The following is a 16286-nucleotide window of genomic DNA, read 5'->3' as shown; positions in this document are numbered from 1 at the left end:
CTTTTGTGCTAATAATATCAGACTAGTGGAAACCCTTTGTGGTTAACGTGTGGATGTTGGTTGCCTCACCTGCAACATGTCAATGCCCCTTTACGTCAAGTTTTGCTGCCTTATCCCATTCACTTGGCCCAGCTACCCCCCAAGCGTTTGACAAGTTTTTTTTTATAAAATAGGATTGTCGGCTGTGAGTTGAATTATATTCACACTAGAACGAGATGGGGTTCAATCATTTCTTTTTTCTGGGTCAATCACTGCCAGGCTTTGAGGACCACGGCCCGCTCTAAAAGGTTTGAAAATGTGAGTGGAATATTGCACGATTTCCAAGTACCTTTAAGTTCAAATGCTATTTAATTTGGGTTCAAGTGTGACAGAATAATAAGTATTAGGTTTTCCTAAAAAGTTTGTTTTGACATAAAATATTTTAGAAAAATTAATTTGCAAGACAATGTTTTTCTGTATTTAGCGAGGGTAGAAAATCACAAATATGTTTTTTTATATTTCTATTCAACCATATTAATCTATAAAAATCAAATTAAATTCACAACATAAAAAATATATTAATATACAGTACTTTAAAAAAAAAAAAAAAAAATTAACTTAAAAATTTGAGTTTCGACAGTGGTTCAGTGAAGGTCATGCAAAAGTATTGCCAATGTATGGCGAATTTCCGCCATTTGAGAATGAAAAGCATAAACTCATAAAATGGTTTATATTTAAAAAAAAAAATCATTTTACGAAAATTAAAAAAAAAAAATTTGGTCAAACCGAAAATGTTTTCGATTGACTATTATTTCTGTCACACCAAACACTGAAAAAATATTTTTTTTAAAACCATTTTATGTAAAAACAAACGGAGCCTTAGATTGAAATCTTATATAAAAAATAAATAAAAATAAATAAAGAAAAGTTGGGGTAGGTTCTAATTTGTTAAGAGTAGGAGGAAAATGATGGTAAGTGGTAAAGATAATTGGTTACCTTCAATTTCTTGTAAAATTTCCTTCTAAGATCATGACAAAACATGAGCCGGATGTAACTTTGACATGAGAAACCAAAATAGCAGGCTGCAGGGCTTTTCATGTGCAAGCTATCAAAGCAAAAAAATTAGTATAAATTGAAGTAACAGCATTATGTAGCAAAGGCAAGTGGGGCTGGGATTTGTACAAATTGATTTTAGGTTCTACTGGCGACTTTTCAAAATGATTGAAGAGAGAGATTGGAAACACTAGATAAGAACCAAAACAAAATTCTTATCCTACTTGCGGTTTAACTAGGTTAGGAGTTGGGCCTATCCTAATACGACACGAGTAATGACTGATTCTTTTTTTTTTTTCTTTGCACGAGTAATGCTAAAATGAAGACCCATTTCGTCATTGTATCCTCATAAATTTATGTGACTTTTAAAAAGAAGACTAGTCATCTTATACACTTGTGGTTTAACTAGGTTAGGAGTCGGGCCTATCCTAATACGACACGAATAATGACCGATTCCTTCTTTTTTTTCTCTACACGTGTAATGCTAAAATGAAGACCCATGTCGTTATTGTGTCTTCCTAAAATTGATGTGACTTTTAAAAAGAAGACTAGTCATCTTATACACGCTATAAAGTAAGAGCTCGACAACAACTGAGACGTCTCTTACTCCTAGTTGTCAATTCTTCCTAGACAACAAGATAAAGTAGTGCTACTTGATGGTAAGATATTTGATAAATTGTTATAAACGTCGGTGATTCAATAGTTTTTTTTTAAAAAAAAAAAATCCTCAAAATGGTTGAACAAGTATTATGGTAAGAGTTCGACTCTCGAAATGAAAATCATCAATCATATTAGTATTAGTCATTTTGGGGCTCACTAAGTCAAGTTATGACTAAATCAAACTTAAAGGAGTGTTGACTCTTCTTGCGTAGCTCCCAATAGAAAGACATTACGTAAATGTGATAGTTAGATAAGCTAGATTCGTACGACAATACTATTTACTCCTATTTGGGCAGTAATATAAACATAATTACAACCCAAGTGGATTTAGAGCACTTTTTCAATTTTTTTTTTTTTTTTTTGGTGATAAAATTTGTAAATATTAGGATGACATTTATACAAAATCTTAGGCAAATCTCACAAGTAATTTAGAATTGGGCAAGTAGATACCCCCAAGGTAACCTTTGGGGCTTTATTGTAAGAAGGGGAAAAAGTAGGTCATGACAGGTCTCAAAAGGAATTTTGCCGCCTCTTCTGACAACGAACTCGTTGTCAGGCTCAGACAGAGCGGAGGTCAAGTCACGCACTTTGCATGAGCCTGTCCAATCACGTCCAATCGTCGGTGGCCAAGTGGACTTGTCGGGTCAAGGACGGGTCCTCGAATGGTCCCTTTCACGGGTGTTCTCTGAAAGGCTGTAACAGTAGTATGCGGAGAGGACGCTAGAGTGCTCCTCAGCTCCACTCTATTACCCATAAACTCTCGCCCCAAAACCGTACAACGAGGACACGGCTTGACTGGTCCTGCGCTCCTACGCGTAACAGATCTGTGGCGCATGGAGGGTCATGCGGCTGATGCGCATGTTAGAGGTGCCGGGATGTTTGACAATTCTTTTAGTGGGCCCTCTGACGCCTCAAATGATTTAGAGTGGGGCCCAGTGTTTTGTATATGGCTACTCGTGAACTCCCTCACTGCATATGCATATGATTACGAAAGGAGATTATTCTCTCTCTCTCTCTCTTTGAATTTCACCAAAATTTGCTTGCAATTGCCAATTGGCCTCACGTGACATTCTTCTAGCCTAGCTCGTAAAATATCAAGTGCAGTCATAGGTTATTTTCCTAAGACTATTGCTGTGAAAAGTACAATATTAAATTAGGGTCGTTTTTGACATTGCAAATTTAAACCAAATTTAGAAAATAAGTTGTTTGAGATTTCACTTTTTTTTCTTTTTTCTTTTTTTTTTTCTTGTAAAAGAAGCGTTTTCAAATGGCAGGTAATGAAGTGTTTTTTTTTTTTTAAAAAAAAAAAACACATAACTTTAAACTGCGTTTTAAAAATTCACGTTTTCAAATTGAACTCTTTGAAATCGTAAACTTGAACGAACCATGAATCACATAAAATATATCATTTGAGTGCGTTTTGAAAAAAAATAGTAATTTGAAAAACGTAGAAAATTTTGCGTTTTTAAATTGCAGGCAAAGATACACGTTTTTAAAAATGCATGATTTTAATAGTCAAACTTCAATTTTACCAAACAATTAGAAAAAAATTATCTACAGATTTAAGAATTACAGTTTTAAAATTGCACGTTTTAGAATTGCAAACCCAAATGGATCTTTAAGGACAGAAGTCTGCTACAACCTACAAACTAGTTTGTAGTTAATTCATACAAACCAATATAATAAAGTAACATGTGTCTTTTAACATGTGAGAAACACATGTTATTAAAAAAAAAAACATGTGATTCTCTCAACGTCTTAAAAAAACGCGTCTCTTTGCTTCTTACATTTTTTAAATGGTTATGAGACACATGTTTCTTTATTAGATTGGTTTGTATGAATTAGCTACAAACCAGTTTGTAGCAAATTGCTATCCCATCTTTCATAGACTCTTGTATAACTAAAAATCAGCACAAGAATTTACTACTATATCATTGAATTGCATGGTAGTTATAGAGGAATTTACTAAATAGAATTATTTGTTTTTCAAAATTTTAAGAGTAACAAATGATCTCATCCGATCCAATCCATGCAATTACATGCACCCTACATCAAAAGATCCAATCTATCTTTGTCTCGAGGTTCCCTTCCCTCTTCATTCATTCGGTTATTGCTTTCAAATCGTACCCTTTTATTAAAAAAGGATCTTTAACTCATTTTATAATTTACTGGCATTATTTTTAAGTGGTATCATCTTTTACTTGGGGTTTCTATCCTTATTGTATTTAATGAATAGTTTTTGCTAGCTAAGAAACAAATTAAAAAAATAATAATAATTATGCAACATGTATTTGGAAAAATTGCCTTTTAAAGCTATATTTCATAATATTATATTAATCACAATTATATTGTAATTAAGATGAAATGAATCCAACCACATGAAAAGCTCCACATGCCAAGACCCAGCAAACCGAGAGTATCATGCTAGGTATCGCGCCCACAGAATCCCTCTCGATGTCATGTTAATAATCGTCCCCATGATTCTTAGCATGAGGCAAAAAGTGTGAGGGGATCGTGGGATATTTACTGTAAGGACTCTCCAATGAAAAGTTGACGCGTGGCAGGGCAGTTGTAGAGAAATCCACTATAAAATGCAGCAAAGTCAAGTAAAAGGCGACTTTCATCTCATTTCTCTAGCCTCAACATTTTTAGCCATAATTCTTCTTCTCATCCGGTATTTTGCTAACTTGGGTATCAGAAGTATTCCTCACTAACCCGCACCAACAAACGCATTTGCTAATTTCTCTCTTTAGCAAGCACTATTCAAGTGGTATTTCGACACAAGGAAACCATTCAAATATATGTTCTATAGAATAAACAATTTATATTATGTTGGGGATTAGGTCAACTCTATGATTTGTGTCAAAGTGGGCTGAATTAAAGACATTAAGATCCAAAAACCAATCCCATTGCCATATGTAGCGCTTGCCCCAAAATGATCAAATCCATTATAGAGGAATTCTCGGGTAACAGAATACCGAGAATTTCGGGACTCCATTACCAAGATTCTCGAAACATTGTTACCGACAGTTTCGGACCCATCATCGAAAGTCTCGGGAACCCACAATTGAGACTCACCACAATAACTTACAACTAAGGCAAAATTGGCAATTTAACACCCAATGTCCGGAATTCTAGGGTAGTGCTAAAGCCCGAGAATTAGGGGCAGTAACCGGTGTAAATCGCCACACTCTTCTACATAAAGGGGTCTCCATTCAGATAAAAAGGTACACCCTCTTCAACCTAAAGAGCTACAATTATTAATATTTTAGAAAAGATTAATGACTTAAGCATCGGAGTTATTCCCCGTCGGCACTCCAACAAGCTTTTTTGTCTAATTTTTTCCTTGTGTCTTGTAGGTATCAAGCTGTATTCACTCCGTTCAAAAACTGTTCTAACATATTCGATTTCTTAAAAAGAAAAAAATTATTGTATAATTGCTAGCTATTAGAATATGTCATTCTGATTCCCAACTACAAAAAATGTAGTCATGTTACAAACTCCTTGGCCAAGTTCATCGACATTAACGATTTTCACTGCCAAGACATACGAATCAAGTATCATGAAAGTATGACGTGGACAATCCAAGATTCGAAATAATGATAGTGTGGTGTGTGGTGTCCCTTCCGCCTTTAGTTGCATCATATGAATTTTATAATAAAAAAAAAAAAAAGAAAAAGGGAAAGATTGATTTAGCAAATCCTATTACAAATTGTAGCATGCATTATCACAATAAAACTACTTAATACTAACACACACCTATCCACCAATTAAGCAACCTAAACCAAAGAATTGTTAATTAAATTATCTCTGCAACACTCTGGTCCCATATTGAGAAGATGAGTAATCTACATAGAGCGTTGATAGTTTATAAAAACACTTATGAGTGCTGCTAAGTCTTATACTGTTTACTTATTAATGGTGTATTTGAGATTGCAATTTTATAGATAAATAGTGCGATTTTAAACCAAATCGCACAAAATAAAATGTTTGAAATTTTCCACCTTTTGAAATTGCAAACCCAAACGAATTCCAAGTAAAACTGGATTTTATAAGTAATTATAAAAAAAAAAATTATAAATTAACTAATATTTTTATAATAATAATAATAATATTATGCTCCTCCCAAAAACACACTAAATTGGGCAAAAACTTTTGCATGCTTAGCAACTGTTGTTAGGAAAGAATTGGCCCCTAAATCTCAATAGGAAATCGTGCAACCATGGTTTCAAATGGGAATGATTCAAAATTTGACCAACTACTTCATGATGGTTTCTTTTATTATTATTAAAAGAAAAAATTATTATTTTTTCCGTTGTGCATTGACAGCACAGACCACTTTTTTATATAGTTAGGCTTTACGGCACGCACTCGTTGGGCTTAGCCGCCTGCAGGCGCGCGCGCATGGTCAAGAGTCAACCCTGGCCTAACCCAACACCCAAAGGTCCCAAACCATGGTCAAGCTTAATTATTTTCTTTCGCGTTGATTTTTTATTTAATTTTGACTAACAATAAAAGTGGTGGGCACCCACACAAGAAAGAGGTTATATTTTATAATTTCAAGTGGCTAATTAGATTAAAGAAAAAAACAAAGTAAGAGTTGCATGATTAATTACTTTCAGATAATTAATTACAATTAAGGTTATAATAAGCTTAATTTTATATATATATTAAGAGATGCTTTTATATATATATAAGAAGAATAAAATAAAATAAAAAATTGGCTGGAGTTCCATAAATTGCAACAGAAATATGAAAAAATGGGTGACAATGACAAGCATCTTGGAATGATACTGAGTATTAATTAATGGGAGGAAGAGATCGTAGGGGGACCTCACACCGACAGATTCCCCACACACACAAGAAACCAAAATTTCTATTCATCTCCATCGATCGACTATATACTCTGCAATATTCATAAACACTTCTTCTTCAAAGTCCTTCCATGAAAAATATTGTTTATATTTATCAAACTAATAAAATAAAATAAAATCTTAATAATATTGAAATGGGTCATCTCCATTTCACTTGAAATAGATTAATGTATGTGTTAAAATTAATCTTCTCTTATCAGATTAAATTTTTGAATAAGTGGTGATTTAATAGAATGATTTGTCTTTATTTGATATTAATGTTTGTGTTTATCTTCTGATGATGGCCACCTAATAGAATGTGATAGATTGGATGATCAATGAATCTTTTAGGTCCCAGGTCTTGTTCAGGCCGTGATAATTTGAACGTCAACAATGGAGTCCAGAAGAGGCATCTCACGTGTGATAAATATTGTTAAACGTAATAGTAAATTGAATATATATATCAGACCTTAATTAATTACATGCATCACAGAACATGAAATCTTTGCTCAATCTCACGCCTTTAGTTTTATTTAAGATATATTTCTTGCTTTCTCCAGAAACTTATTTTAGTATTATTTGAAGGAGAAGATGAGCTGGGAAAGCACATTGAGACTACTGTCGAGCAAGATCCCATTACAAAAAATAAATCAATGAGGAGAATAAAACAAGAAAATGACAAAACAAAATGGATTGTTTATATGAATTTTTTAAACCTTCTCTTCTGTGGGGGAAGACAAACTCATCGGTAACCATGAACCAACAGAAAGACAATGTAGCTCCATTTTTACCCACCTTATATATATAAGGTGGGTGTAACAGAAAGACAAACTTATATATATTGTATTTAATCAAATAGCGTAACAGATAAATAACGGGAAAGGAAAAAGGGTGTTATTTAGATTTGATGTCTCAGTCAACTGCAAACACTTCAAGCACGTAAAGAGTCGAGTAATTTATAGATTCTGTAATATTTTGCCTTACGTTGAAGTCAAATATTTTGATCATCTTCTAACTTGATGGCTCCTTCAAGTTTCTGCATGAATGTGTGAGAGACTATATATGTAATTATATTAATGCTGATGTTGAAACATTGCTAATGAAGACAGACAAGTCAATTCTTTGTATGCAGAAGATACGATGATTATGAGAGAGGGGGAGAGAGAGAGAGAGAAGGAAGAAGAGGAGGAGGAGGTCAAGCGTTTGTTCATAGTCTAATCCAATTAATTGTTTATTATAGATTTATTATTCAATTTGAGGAGCCATGCAAAGTGTCAGAATTTTCAGCTTTCTTTATGAGAAACAGTTAGTGATAATGAAATGAAAGATAAAGAAGCAAAATGGTGTTATGAGAAAAGAAAAGAAAAAATGAAGGAGCTTTTAGCCATGCTGTTAGAAATTAATGAATGAATCAATCATGTCACTGTAATTGTAGAAAGCTGGGGAAGGGTCTACTACCCATGATGTAAAATATACAAATCAATCTATTTCTCTCTCTGTGTGTATATATGATGCCTTCTTTTTACACGGATGCTTTCTATTTTTCTTTTTTCCTAGTTGCTTTATGAGAGATGGGAAAGGTGAAAGGGGGGGTGGGGGGGTTTATTAAACAAAAAGTTTTAGCAGAAAATTAAACTTTGTTAAAAGCAAATATACAATAAAGAAAAAGATAGATTTTTCTGGGGCTGGGAAAGAGAACAGTGGAAAAGACAGAAAGTGCAACGTCAGAGTTAGCCGTAGGGTTCCATTGGGTGTTGTTTTGGACTGTTTGAGGATTACAGAAGGGAATCCCTTCTCATCCACATCTCTCTCTCTCTCTGTCTCTCCCTCTCTCTAGGTTGTAAGAGCTGGGTCATTAATTTTTGTTCATATTTGTGATTTTTGTTCATATTTGTGTGGCTATTGTTGGATTTTCTTGGTATTATCAAGCTTGGATATAGAACCATGAAGCAGAAAAGTGGCTAGAGGATCTGGTTCAGCTCTAGCTCTCTCTCTCTCCCCTCAGCTTGTTTCTTTTTAGCTTTCAAAAAACAAAACTTGTCTCTTGGGTTGGTGCCAAACCAAGAAGAAACAATCAAGGCGTATAGTGGGGGATTATGGGTCTCAAACACTAGGCATAAGAAATCAAATTTTGCCTCTTTATTCTGTTCTTTCTCGCTTTATCTCCCTCCAGTTTTCACTTAGTTTAGCTGCTTCTTGTTTGTTTTTTTGTCTTTAGATCTTTACACCTTTGTCACACATGAAAAAACCAAGATCTATGGCGCATGATTGAACCTTAGGATACAAGAATTTCATACCTAAGAGAAGATGATGAACGGTTTGATGTTCCAACAGCAGCTACAGCAGCCAGTTCTGGAGGAAAACATGTCTAATTTGACTTCTGCATCTGGTGAGGCTAGCGTTTCTTCAGGCAACAGAACTGAAATTGGCACCAACTATTCTCAACAATACTTTGCTCCACCACCAACCCAAACTACTCAACCAGTGAAGAAGAAGAGAAACCTCCCAGGCAACCCAGGTTTCTGAATCCCACATGCTAATTAAATTGTGTAATTTGTTTTATTGTTTGGTTAATTTTCATTTTTTTCTTATCTGGGGTTCAATTATTTCTTGGTTTTGAATCAGACCCAGATGCAGAAGTGATTGCTTTGTCTCCCAAGACTCTGATGGCAACAAATAGATTTATTTGTGAGATCTGTAACAAAGGGTTTCAGAGAGATCAGAATCTTCAGCTTCATAGAAGAGGGCATAATTTGCCATGGAAGCTAAAGCAGAGAACAAGCAAAGAGATAAGGAAGAAGGTGTACGTTTGCCCAGAATCTAGCTGTGTTCACCATGACCCATCGAGGGCTCTTGGGGACCTGACTGGGATCAAGAAGCACTTCTGCAGAAAGCATGGTGAGAAGAAGTGGAAATGTGACAAGTGCTCAAAGAGGTATGCTGTTCAATCGGATTGGAAAGCTCATTCCAAGACCTGTGGCACTAGGGAGTACAGATGTGACTGTGGAACCCTTTTCTCAAGGTAACTAATTCCAAATCATTTATGTGAATTACTCCAGAGTCCTTCTATTTAAAGCACAACCAGTCAGATCTCCTCATTAATGGAGACCATGGGATTTCAGCATCAGAGAAACTAAACAATAAATATATACATTTTTTCTTTCTTTCTTTCTGGTCTCAAGATAATAAATTTAGATTCTTTATCTGATACATTCAAGAAAGAGTTCACAAACTACACATCTAGCAAGGCTCCAACTTTTACACCCTAGAGAGAGAGAAAGAGAGAGAGAGAGAAAGCTAAAAAGAATGGTTGCAGAAAGAAATATATAGAGAAGTCAATAACATACTCGTACAATATTATTGTGTTGTTAGTGACATTTTTTGTTTTGTTTGCTTGTGTGTGTTTGTTTATGGTTTTCAGGAGAGATAGTTTCATCACTCACAGAGCCTTCTGTGATGCATTAGCAGAGGAGAGTGCAAGAGCAATAACGACAAACCCAATTCTGTCATCCTCTCAACCAGGATCATCAGCATCTCATCACATGAACCAATTCAATCCCCAAGACCTCCATGCATTTTCTTTGAAGAAAGAGCAACAAAGCAGCAGCTTCAGTCTAAGGCCAGAGATACCCCCATGGCTGGGCCCACCACCACCACCACAACATATTGATCATCATCATCATCATCATCATCTCTCCTCCTCCTCCTCATCATCCTTCTTCTCCACAAGATTAGATCATCAAGAGTTCACACAGCATGACACCCACCACCAAGATTTAACCCTCCATGAAACACCAAGCCCTAACCCTAGCCTTGGCCCCACTCTTCCTCCCTACCACCACCCTGCTCCCTCCCCGCACATGTCAGCCACTGCATTGCTGCACAAGGCAGCTCAGATGGGTGCAACCATGAGCAGCAAGCCTGGTTCATTGAGGCCCACCCACCAGACTCACGTGTCTGCTGCTGCTGATTCTGCCAACATTAATGCAACTGCTAATAAGTTTGGCTTGAATTTGTCCTCACGTGAAGAGATGGCCACCCGGTTTGCCCATGGGTTGCCTCCTTTTGGGAATAAAGCTGCAGCAGGCCCTTCTGCCTCTGCTGTTCACCCTTCCCTTCTTCATGACATGGTGAGCTCTCTCTCCTCTTCCACTGGCCTTGAAGGAACTTCTTTTGAGGATGCATTTGGTGGGATTTTGAATTCTGATAGAGATGGGAGTTTACACGACACTCTCTCAAAAACAACTACTCATCATGAAACTGCTGCTGCTGCTGCTGCTGGTGAAGGTTTGACTAGAGACTTTTTGGGTCTTAGAGCTCTCTCTCATAGTGACATTCTCAGCATTGCTGGTCTTGGTAATGGCATGAACACTTCTAATGAGCATCAAAATCAACCCCAAAAACCATGGCAAGGTTAATTAGCTAGCTAGCTCCTCTATATATCAAACTTTTTTTTTCTCCCTTTTTTGCTATCAATCTTCCCAAAGGGAAGGACATATATTTGAAATCTTAATATTTCAATGCCATATGTTAGCTATTTTTAAGAATTTTTGTCCTTTTTTTTTTTTTTTTTTTCTTTTTTTTTTTTAATTCTTCTTACTTTGAAACTTTCATGCATGCTTCTCTCTCTCTCTCTCTCTCTCTATATATATATATATATATATATATAGATTAAACCCTAGTGAAATGTGAATCACAATGTTTTTCTTATAATAAATATGAAATGAATTATTTCTACTTCTGATGATTCATACTCTAGTGGAGAATGCTCAGTATGCCAACCTGTTATTGTGCCTCAAAATGTGATCCAATTTGAACCGCAAGATTGATTACTTTTTGACCCAAGTGAACTTAAACCAATCTTTAATTAATGAGTACACTCGTGATATATAATGTCAAACGATGTGTTTTCTTAATTAAATATTAACATCTAAATGAATCATGCATGCATTAATTGTGCAACTTGTAATTTCTCTACTAATTAATGAAGCTTCCAATTTGACAAATATATGCACTAACTAATATATAAGCAAGTTTTTAAAAAGCAAAAAACTTGTACCACAAATTAAGGATGCTATAAAATGAACATGTTTTTATTTTTTTATTTTATGACTATCCCATTTCAAAACAATATTGTCTTAGCAGGCAGATGTTTCTGATAAAGAAGATAATTAAATTTATATATATATATATATATATATAGAGAGAGAGAGAGAGAGAGAGAGAGAGAATATTTTATTAAATTATTTAAATGTATATAATTAATAAACCATATCATATGGCAATATGCATAATGCATGGAAATAATTAGAATTAAAAAATGAGGAGAGGACAAAAGATTACAAGCCAGCTAAACCAAACCTAGGCGTTGTGTAATCTTACATCTAATTAAACGGGTAAAACTCTTTTTAACTCTAAATTGCTAATTTCGGGTTAAGTTTGTATCGAGTATGAAACCGACATATATTGCCCCCATAAGATCTCTAGATCTCTAGCTCACTCACTCACAGTCTGGACAAAGTAGGAAAATTTGAAAAATGCCAATACATGCATGGCTGTACAAGTGTGAGGGATATACGAGTACAAAAAAAAAGCATTGGATTCTCCAAAGGAAAAAGATTCGTGAAATGTGCATAGATGTGCAAGTTAGCTTGGTTTAGATAGATATGGCTGTTTATTCACGAAACAAAAAAGAAAAGAGATGTTGTTTGATACCTGTTGTGGGTCCAACTGGGATTCAATCCCGAGGGGGAGAATCACTCATGCTATAGCTCGTTGCCGGATGGAAACAAAAGTTTTCTAAATTAATTGAAAAAATAAATAAATAAATATAAATTGACAAAAGGTATATATTACTATAGAATAGAAGCAAGTTAAAAATTAAAATAACAGCCAAATGGCATTTATAGATTGTTTCTAATTAAAAGGCACTTGTTTCGTGCTGCAGAAAATAAGGTGAAAAGTTCACAGACACACACACACACGCACACACACACATATATATATATAATAGTAAAAAATTATCATATTATTTGAAGGAGAAGCATGTGTTAGAGAGAGAGAGAGAGAGAGATTAAGAAAAGAAATGAGGGTGTTATGATATAAAGGAATGATATATGTATGATTAGGCTATCATCAGGGAAAGTGGTTGATCAGTGAGAACTTTATGAAAACAAAGGTGCTAAAAAGATGCCTAGATATCCCTAAGATTGCAGTGTTAGGTCAATGGAGGGAGATGTATGCACTAGCTTTGGAAGTAGTGTTGGCACCTGTCTATCACTGGCCTTTAATAGGCAAAAAGTTGAAATAAATTTGAGATTCCTCTGAATCCCCACTTTTCTTCATCCTTTTTTTTTATTTTCTTTTTTCCCTGATCAGCCTATTTCATATAGTACTTGTTTATACAGCAAGAGGAGAGAGGGGCATATTCATGGAATATATATATAAGAGAATTATCATAAATCATCCTCACTCTCTCTCTCTAATATATATATATATATATATATATGATGGGTTGAAGCATAAAATAGACGGGGTTTATTAGTTAACTCCAATAATATTCAGAATGTGGGTGGGGTTACATTTGATGGGTCAAGGAGTCACATGCGACAGGGACTCAAGAGGGCTCAAGAAAAAGAAAAAGAAAGGGACTCAGAGGGATGTTTGCCATTTAATTATAACAGGGATGTTTGCCATCTTCTTCATTCACGTACTCTCTCTCTCTCTCTCTCATACAAAGCTTATAAGGTGTGTGGAAAATATATATATATATATATTGACGTTTGGCAATTCATGATAAAGCAAGCTTTGCACTCTCTCAATGTTCCACTAGTGTCTAGACAGGAAGGTGATTACAGAAAAGTGAAGGGTGGTGGGCTATGGCACACTTCTAAACCCATGTTGGGTTTTTGAAATTCGGTGCCTTGTAGGTTGCCTTTTGTCGGGCAGAAATTGCAAAAAACATTATGTGATGGTATCTCCAAAAGCTGCTCATCATCAAAGCTGGGTGCATGTTGGCACGAATATGGATTAATGGGTTTTTTAATGGTTGCCATATGCCTATATATTATCCAGTTGACTTGTCTTTCTGAACTTCCTCCTGCCCTCCCTTTGTGTAAATAACCCCCACACACCTTTATGTTTTTGACTTACCCCCATCTCTCTCTCTCTCTCTCTCTCTCTCTCTCTATATATATATATATATATATATATATATATAGATTTCATTAGGGTTGCATTCATAATGAACCCCTCACGACCCAAATAACATTTTTTCTCTTCTCAGGTAAAAATGGGGTGAAAGAGAAATGTGTAGTATAGGTTAATTTAAGGCATAAAAAGACCATTGGTTATTTTATTGTATATTTGGAATTACGGATCTCAAAGTTATAAAAAGGAATTTTAGGAATATGTCATTGTTAATTAGTGGGTTTTATTTATTTTCTTGATTCAAATATGGAGAACATAATTAGACTCGAAACTCTTTAGACATATATATATTTGTTTACTAGAAGATTTTTAGATAATTAACGACCTTTGTCTTTATATATGTACATGTACTACTGCAGGCCAAGTTGCAAAAGGACTTGTTAGAATGCTTTGATAGCATGTTGGAATAATGGAGAGATATAGAAGAGCAGAAGAATAATAAGAAAAACGGAAGCACCCAATGGATTACATTGTATTGATATTCTGTTATGATAATAAATACAGAGGTCTTTATTTATAGAAAGGCAAGTAACCTAGTAGATTAAGGAAATGTGAACTTAGTAGACTAATAATACCTAAGGAAGTAAATAATCCTAACATAATATTCTTAAGAAGACTAACAGAAAGCTTTAGACTGAGAGATAAATATGAAACACACTTGGTCTTTAGTTTTTTCTAATTAAAAAAAGGCTGGAGGGGCGATAAGGGGCGGAACCAGAAGTTTGAGTGAGAAGGGACGAAAATAAAAAAAATTATAGAGAAGGAAACTAATTTTTAAGCGTCTACCTCCTAAAAAAAAATTATATGGATGTTTAAATTTCTGGGAGGCTTAAGCCCTCAATTCTTATTCTAAGTTTGCTCATAAAAGAAATTTGGTTCATATACAGAGTAAGAGAGGAGAAATAAAAGGTTTTTTTAAAAAAAAAATAAAAAAACTATAAAACCTGTACTGTGTGAAAAATAAGTTTTTATTTATTTATTATTATTTTTTTCTCTCTTAACTAGCCATTTTACTATTACTAGTAAGAAAAAAAACAATAACAAGAAGTCTTGAGTTACTACATTTCTTTTCAGACTGGCATACTGCACGAGAAGTGCAGCTTGTGCAATGTGAAAAACTACACGTCTTGTGAAAAGAAATGCAGTTTCTTTGCATATTTTACTTTTCAATATTTTTTCACTTCTTTGTACGTGTAAAAGCCACGGTTTCATTACGTTTTAGAGGGCGAAATAGTAATTTGGAGGAAAAAAAGTGAACTAAGAGGCCGGGGCAATAGTGGACTTAATCGTATTTTTGAAGGTGTTTTAAAAAAAACCCAACCATGTACCTGGGTCCGCCCCTGGGGCGAAAGAGTGACAACTTTACATGAGCGTGGAATCCAAACGGTGAAATATTGTTACTCTCTTAAGTTGGTTGAGCCATATATATGCAACATGGACTAATTCCTATATGAATGATATCTCTCAAAGGAAATCTTAAATCCAATCCCAAATTGACCTATTAATATTGATAAATAGGATTTTAATTAATTCTCACAAAGGATATATATATAGGATATCATTTTCAGAATCCGAACAATAAGACAGCTTCAACAATGCTGAAACCCCGTCCCCCGGAAAGTAGTATGAATTTGTGGAGGAATTCATTGTTATTCCTGACATAAGGGAGATGATCATTTGATCTTAGAATATTTCTTATGTGACAGTAAAATATTTTATTAGCTGAATTAACTAAATCCATTAAATTCACTTATTGTTCTTATACCAACTGATTATGGTCCAAAAAAAATAGAAAGCATTTTTCGCGGATATAGTCGGCCTGTGAAGTTGACAAGAACTATGTCAAAAAAACTTTTCACACTATAGTCAAATGACACAAATTTTCTCCAAACTGATTTGAAGGAAATTTCTTTCAACCTACTCTAATAAGTGCTAATTGTTATCTAACATGTTTGGGTTTTTCAAAAATCCATGTTTGGGTTCCTATGTTAGTAGAATGAGAATAAATGATTGTTAAGAATATTAAAAAAAACATGTAAGAGATAACACTTGGTACTTATTAGAGTAGGTTAGAAGAAATTTATGTTCATAGTCAAATAACTTCTTCCTCACACAGCTCTCACCCATCTTCTCTGTTTCACATGTCATAATTAAAGATATCCCGAAAAAGCTCAACAATTTCTTCTCGTTTAAACATTAATTTCTCCTCCACCTCATAAAATTCATCAAAACCATTGTTATCAGGAGAATTTGACAAAATATTGTCTACCCTAAGAAAATTCACAAAACTGATGTCTTCAAGCCCCAAATCAAAATCTTCAATTTTAGGGCTTTTATTAAGCTCATGAACTGTACGTAACACTCTTATCAATAAAATTTTCTATATTATCCTAGAGACTTACCTCACCCAACCAATTCTCTTCTTCAGGATATATCTAGTTATCTTCTTTAGGATAGATGACTTGTAAACCAAAATATCAATGACATTCCAACATGTGCTACCAATCCCATAAATCATGTAATAGACAATCC

The 16286-nt window shown here is 34.5% G+C and overlaps 1 protein-coding gene across 2 annotated transcripts; it reads left to right on the top strand.

Annotated features, from left to right (window-relative positions):
* The first annotated feature begins 8235 nt into the window (after positions 1-8235).
* Positions 8236-11101, top strand: LOC132187040 (protein indeterminate-domain 7-like). Of its 2 annotated transcripts, XM_059601194.1 has the most exons (4): positions 8236-8518; positions 8764-9063; positions 9171-9567; positions 9967-11101. In XM_059601194.1, exons 2-4 carry the CDS (start codon positions 8853-8855, stop codon positions 10961-10963), a joined length of 1605 nt encoding a protein of 534 aa, XP_059457177.1. In that variant the 5' UTR covers positions 8236-8518; positions 8764-8852; the 3' UTR covers positions 10964-11101. The 2 variants fall into 2 exon arrangements, with proteins under 2 accessions (XP_059457177.1, XP_059457176.1); XM_059601193.1 differs by having other exon boundaries at positions 8236-9063.
* The last annotated feature ends 5185 nt before the right edge of the window (positions 11102-16286 follow it).

The sequence above is a fragment of the Corylus avellana genome, chromosome ca7 (assembly GCF_901000735.1).
Source record: "Corylus avellana chromosome ca7, CavTom2PMs-1.0".
NCBI lineage: Eukaryota > Viridiplantae > Streptophyta > Magnoliopsida > Fagales > Betulaceae > Corylus > Corylus avellana.
This window is presented reverse-complemented; position numbering and strand designations above follow the sequence as displayed.

Coding starts and splice junctions, on each gene's coding strand:
- LOC132187040 (XM_059601194.1), top strand. CDS start 8,853: ATGATGAACGGTTTGATGTTCCAACAGCAGCTACAGCAGCCAGTTCTG. Junction 9,064..9,170: donor AAACCTCCCAGGCAACCCAG/GTTTCTGAATCC, acceptor GTTTTGAATCAG/ACCCAGATGCAGAAGTGATT. Junction 9,568..9,966: donor TGTGGAACCCTTTTCTCAAG/GTAACTAATTCC, acceptor TATGGTTTTCAG/GAGAGATAGTTTCATCACTC.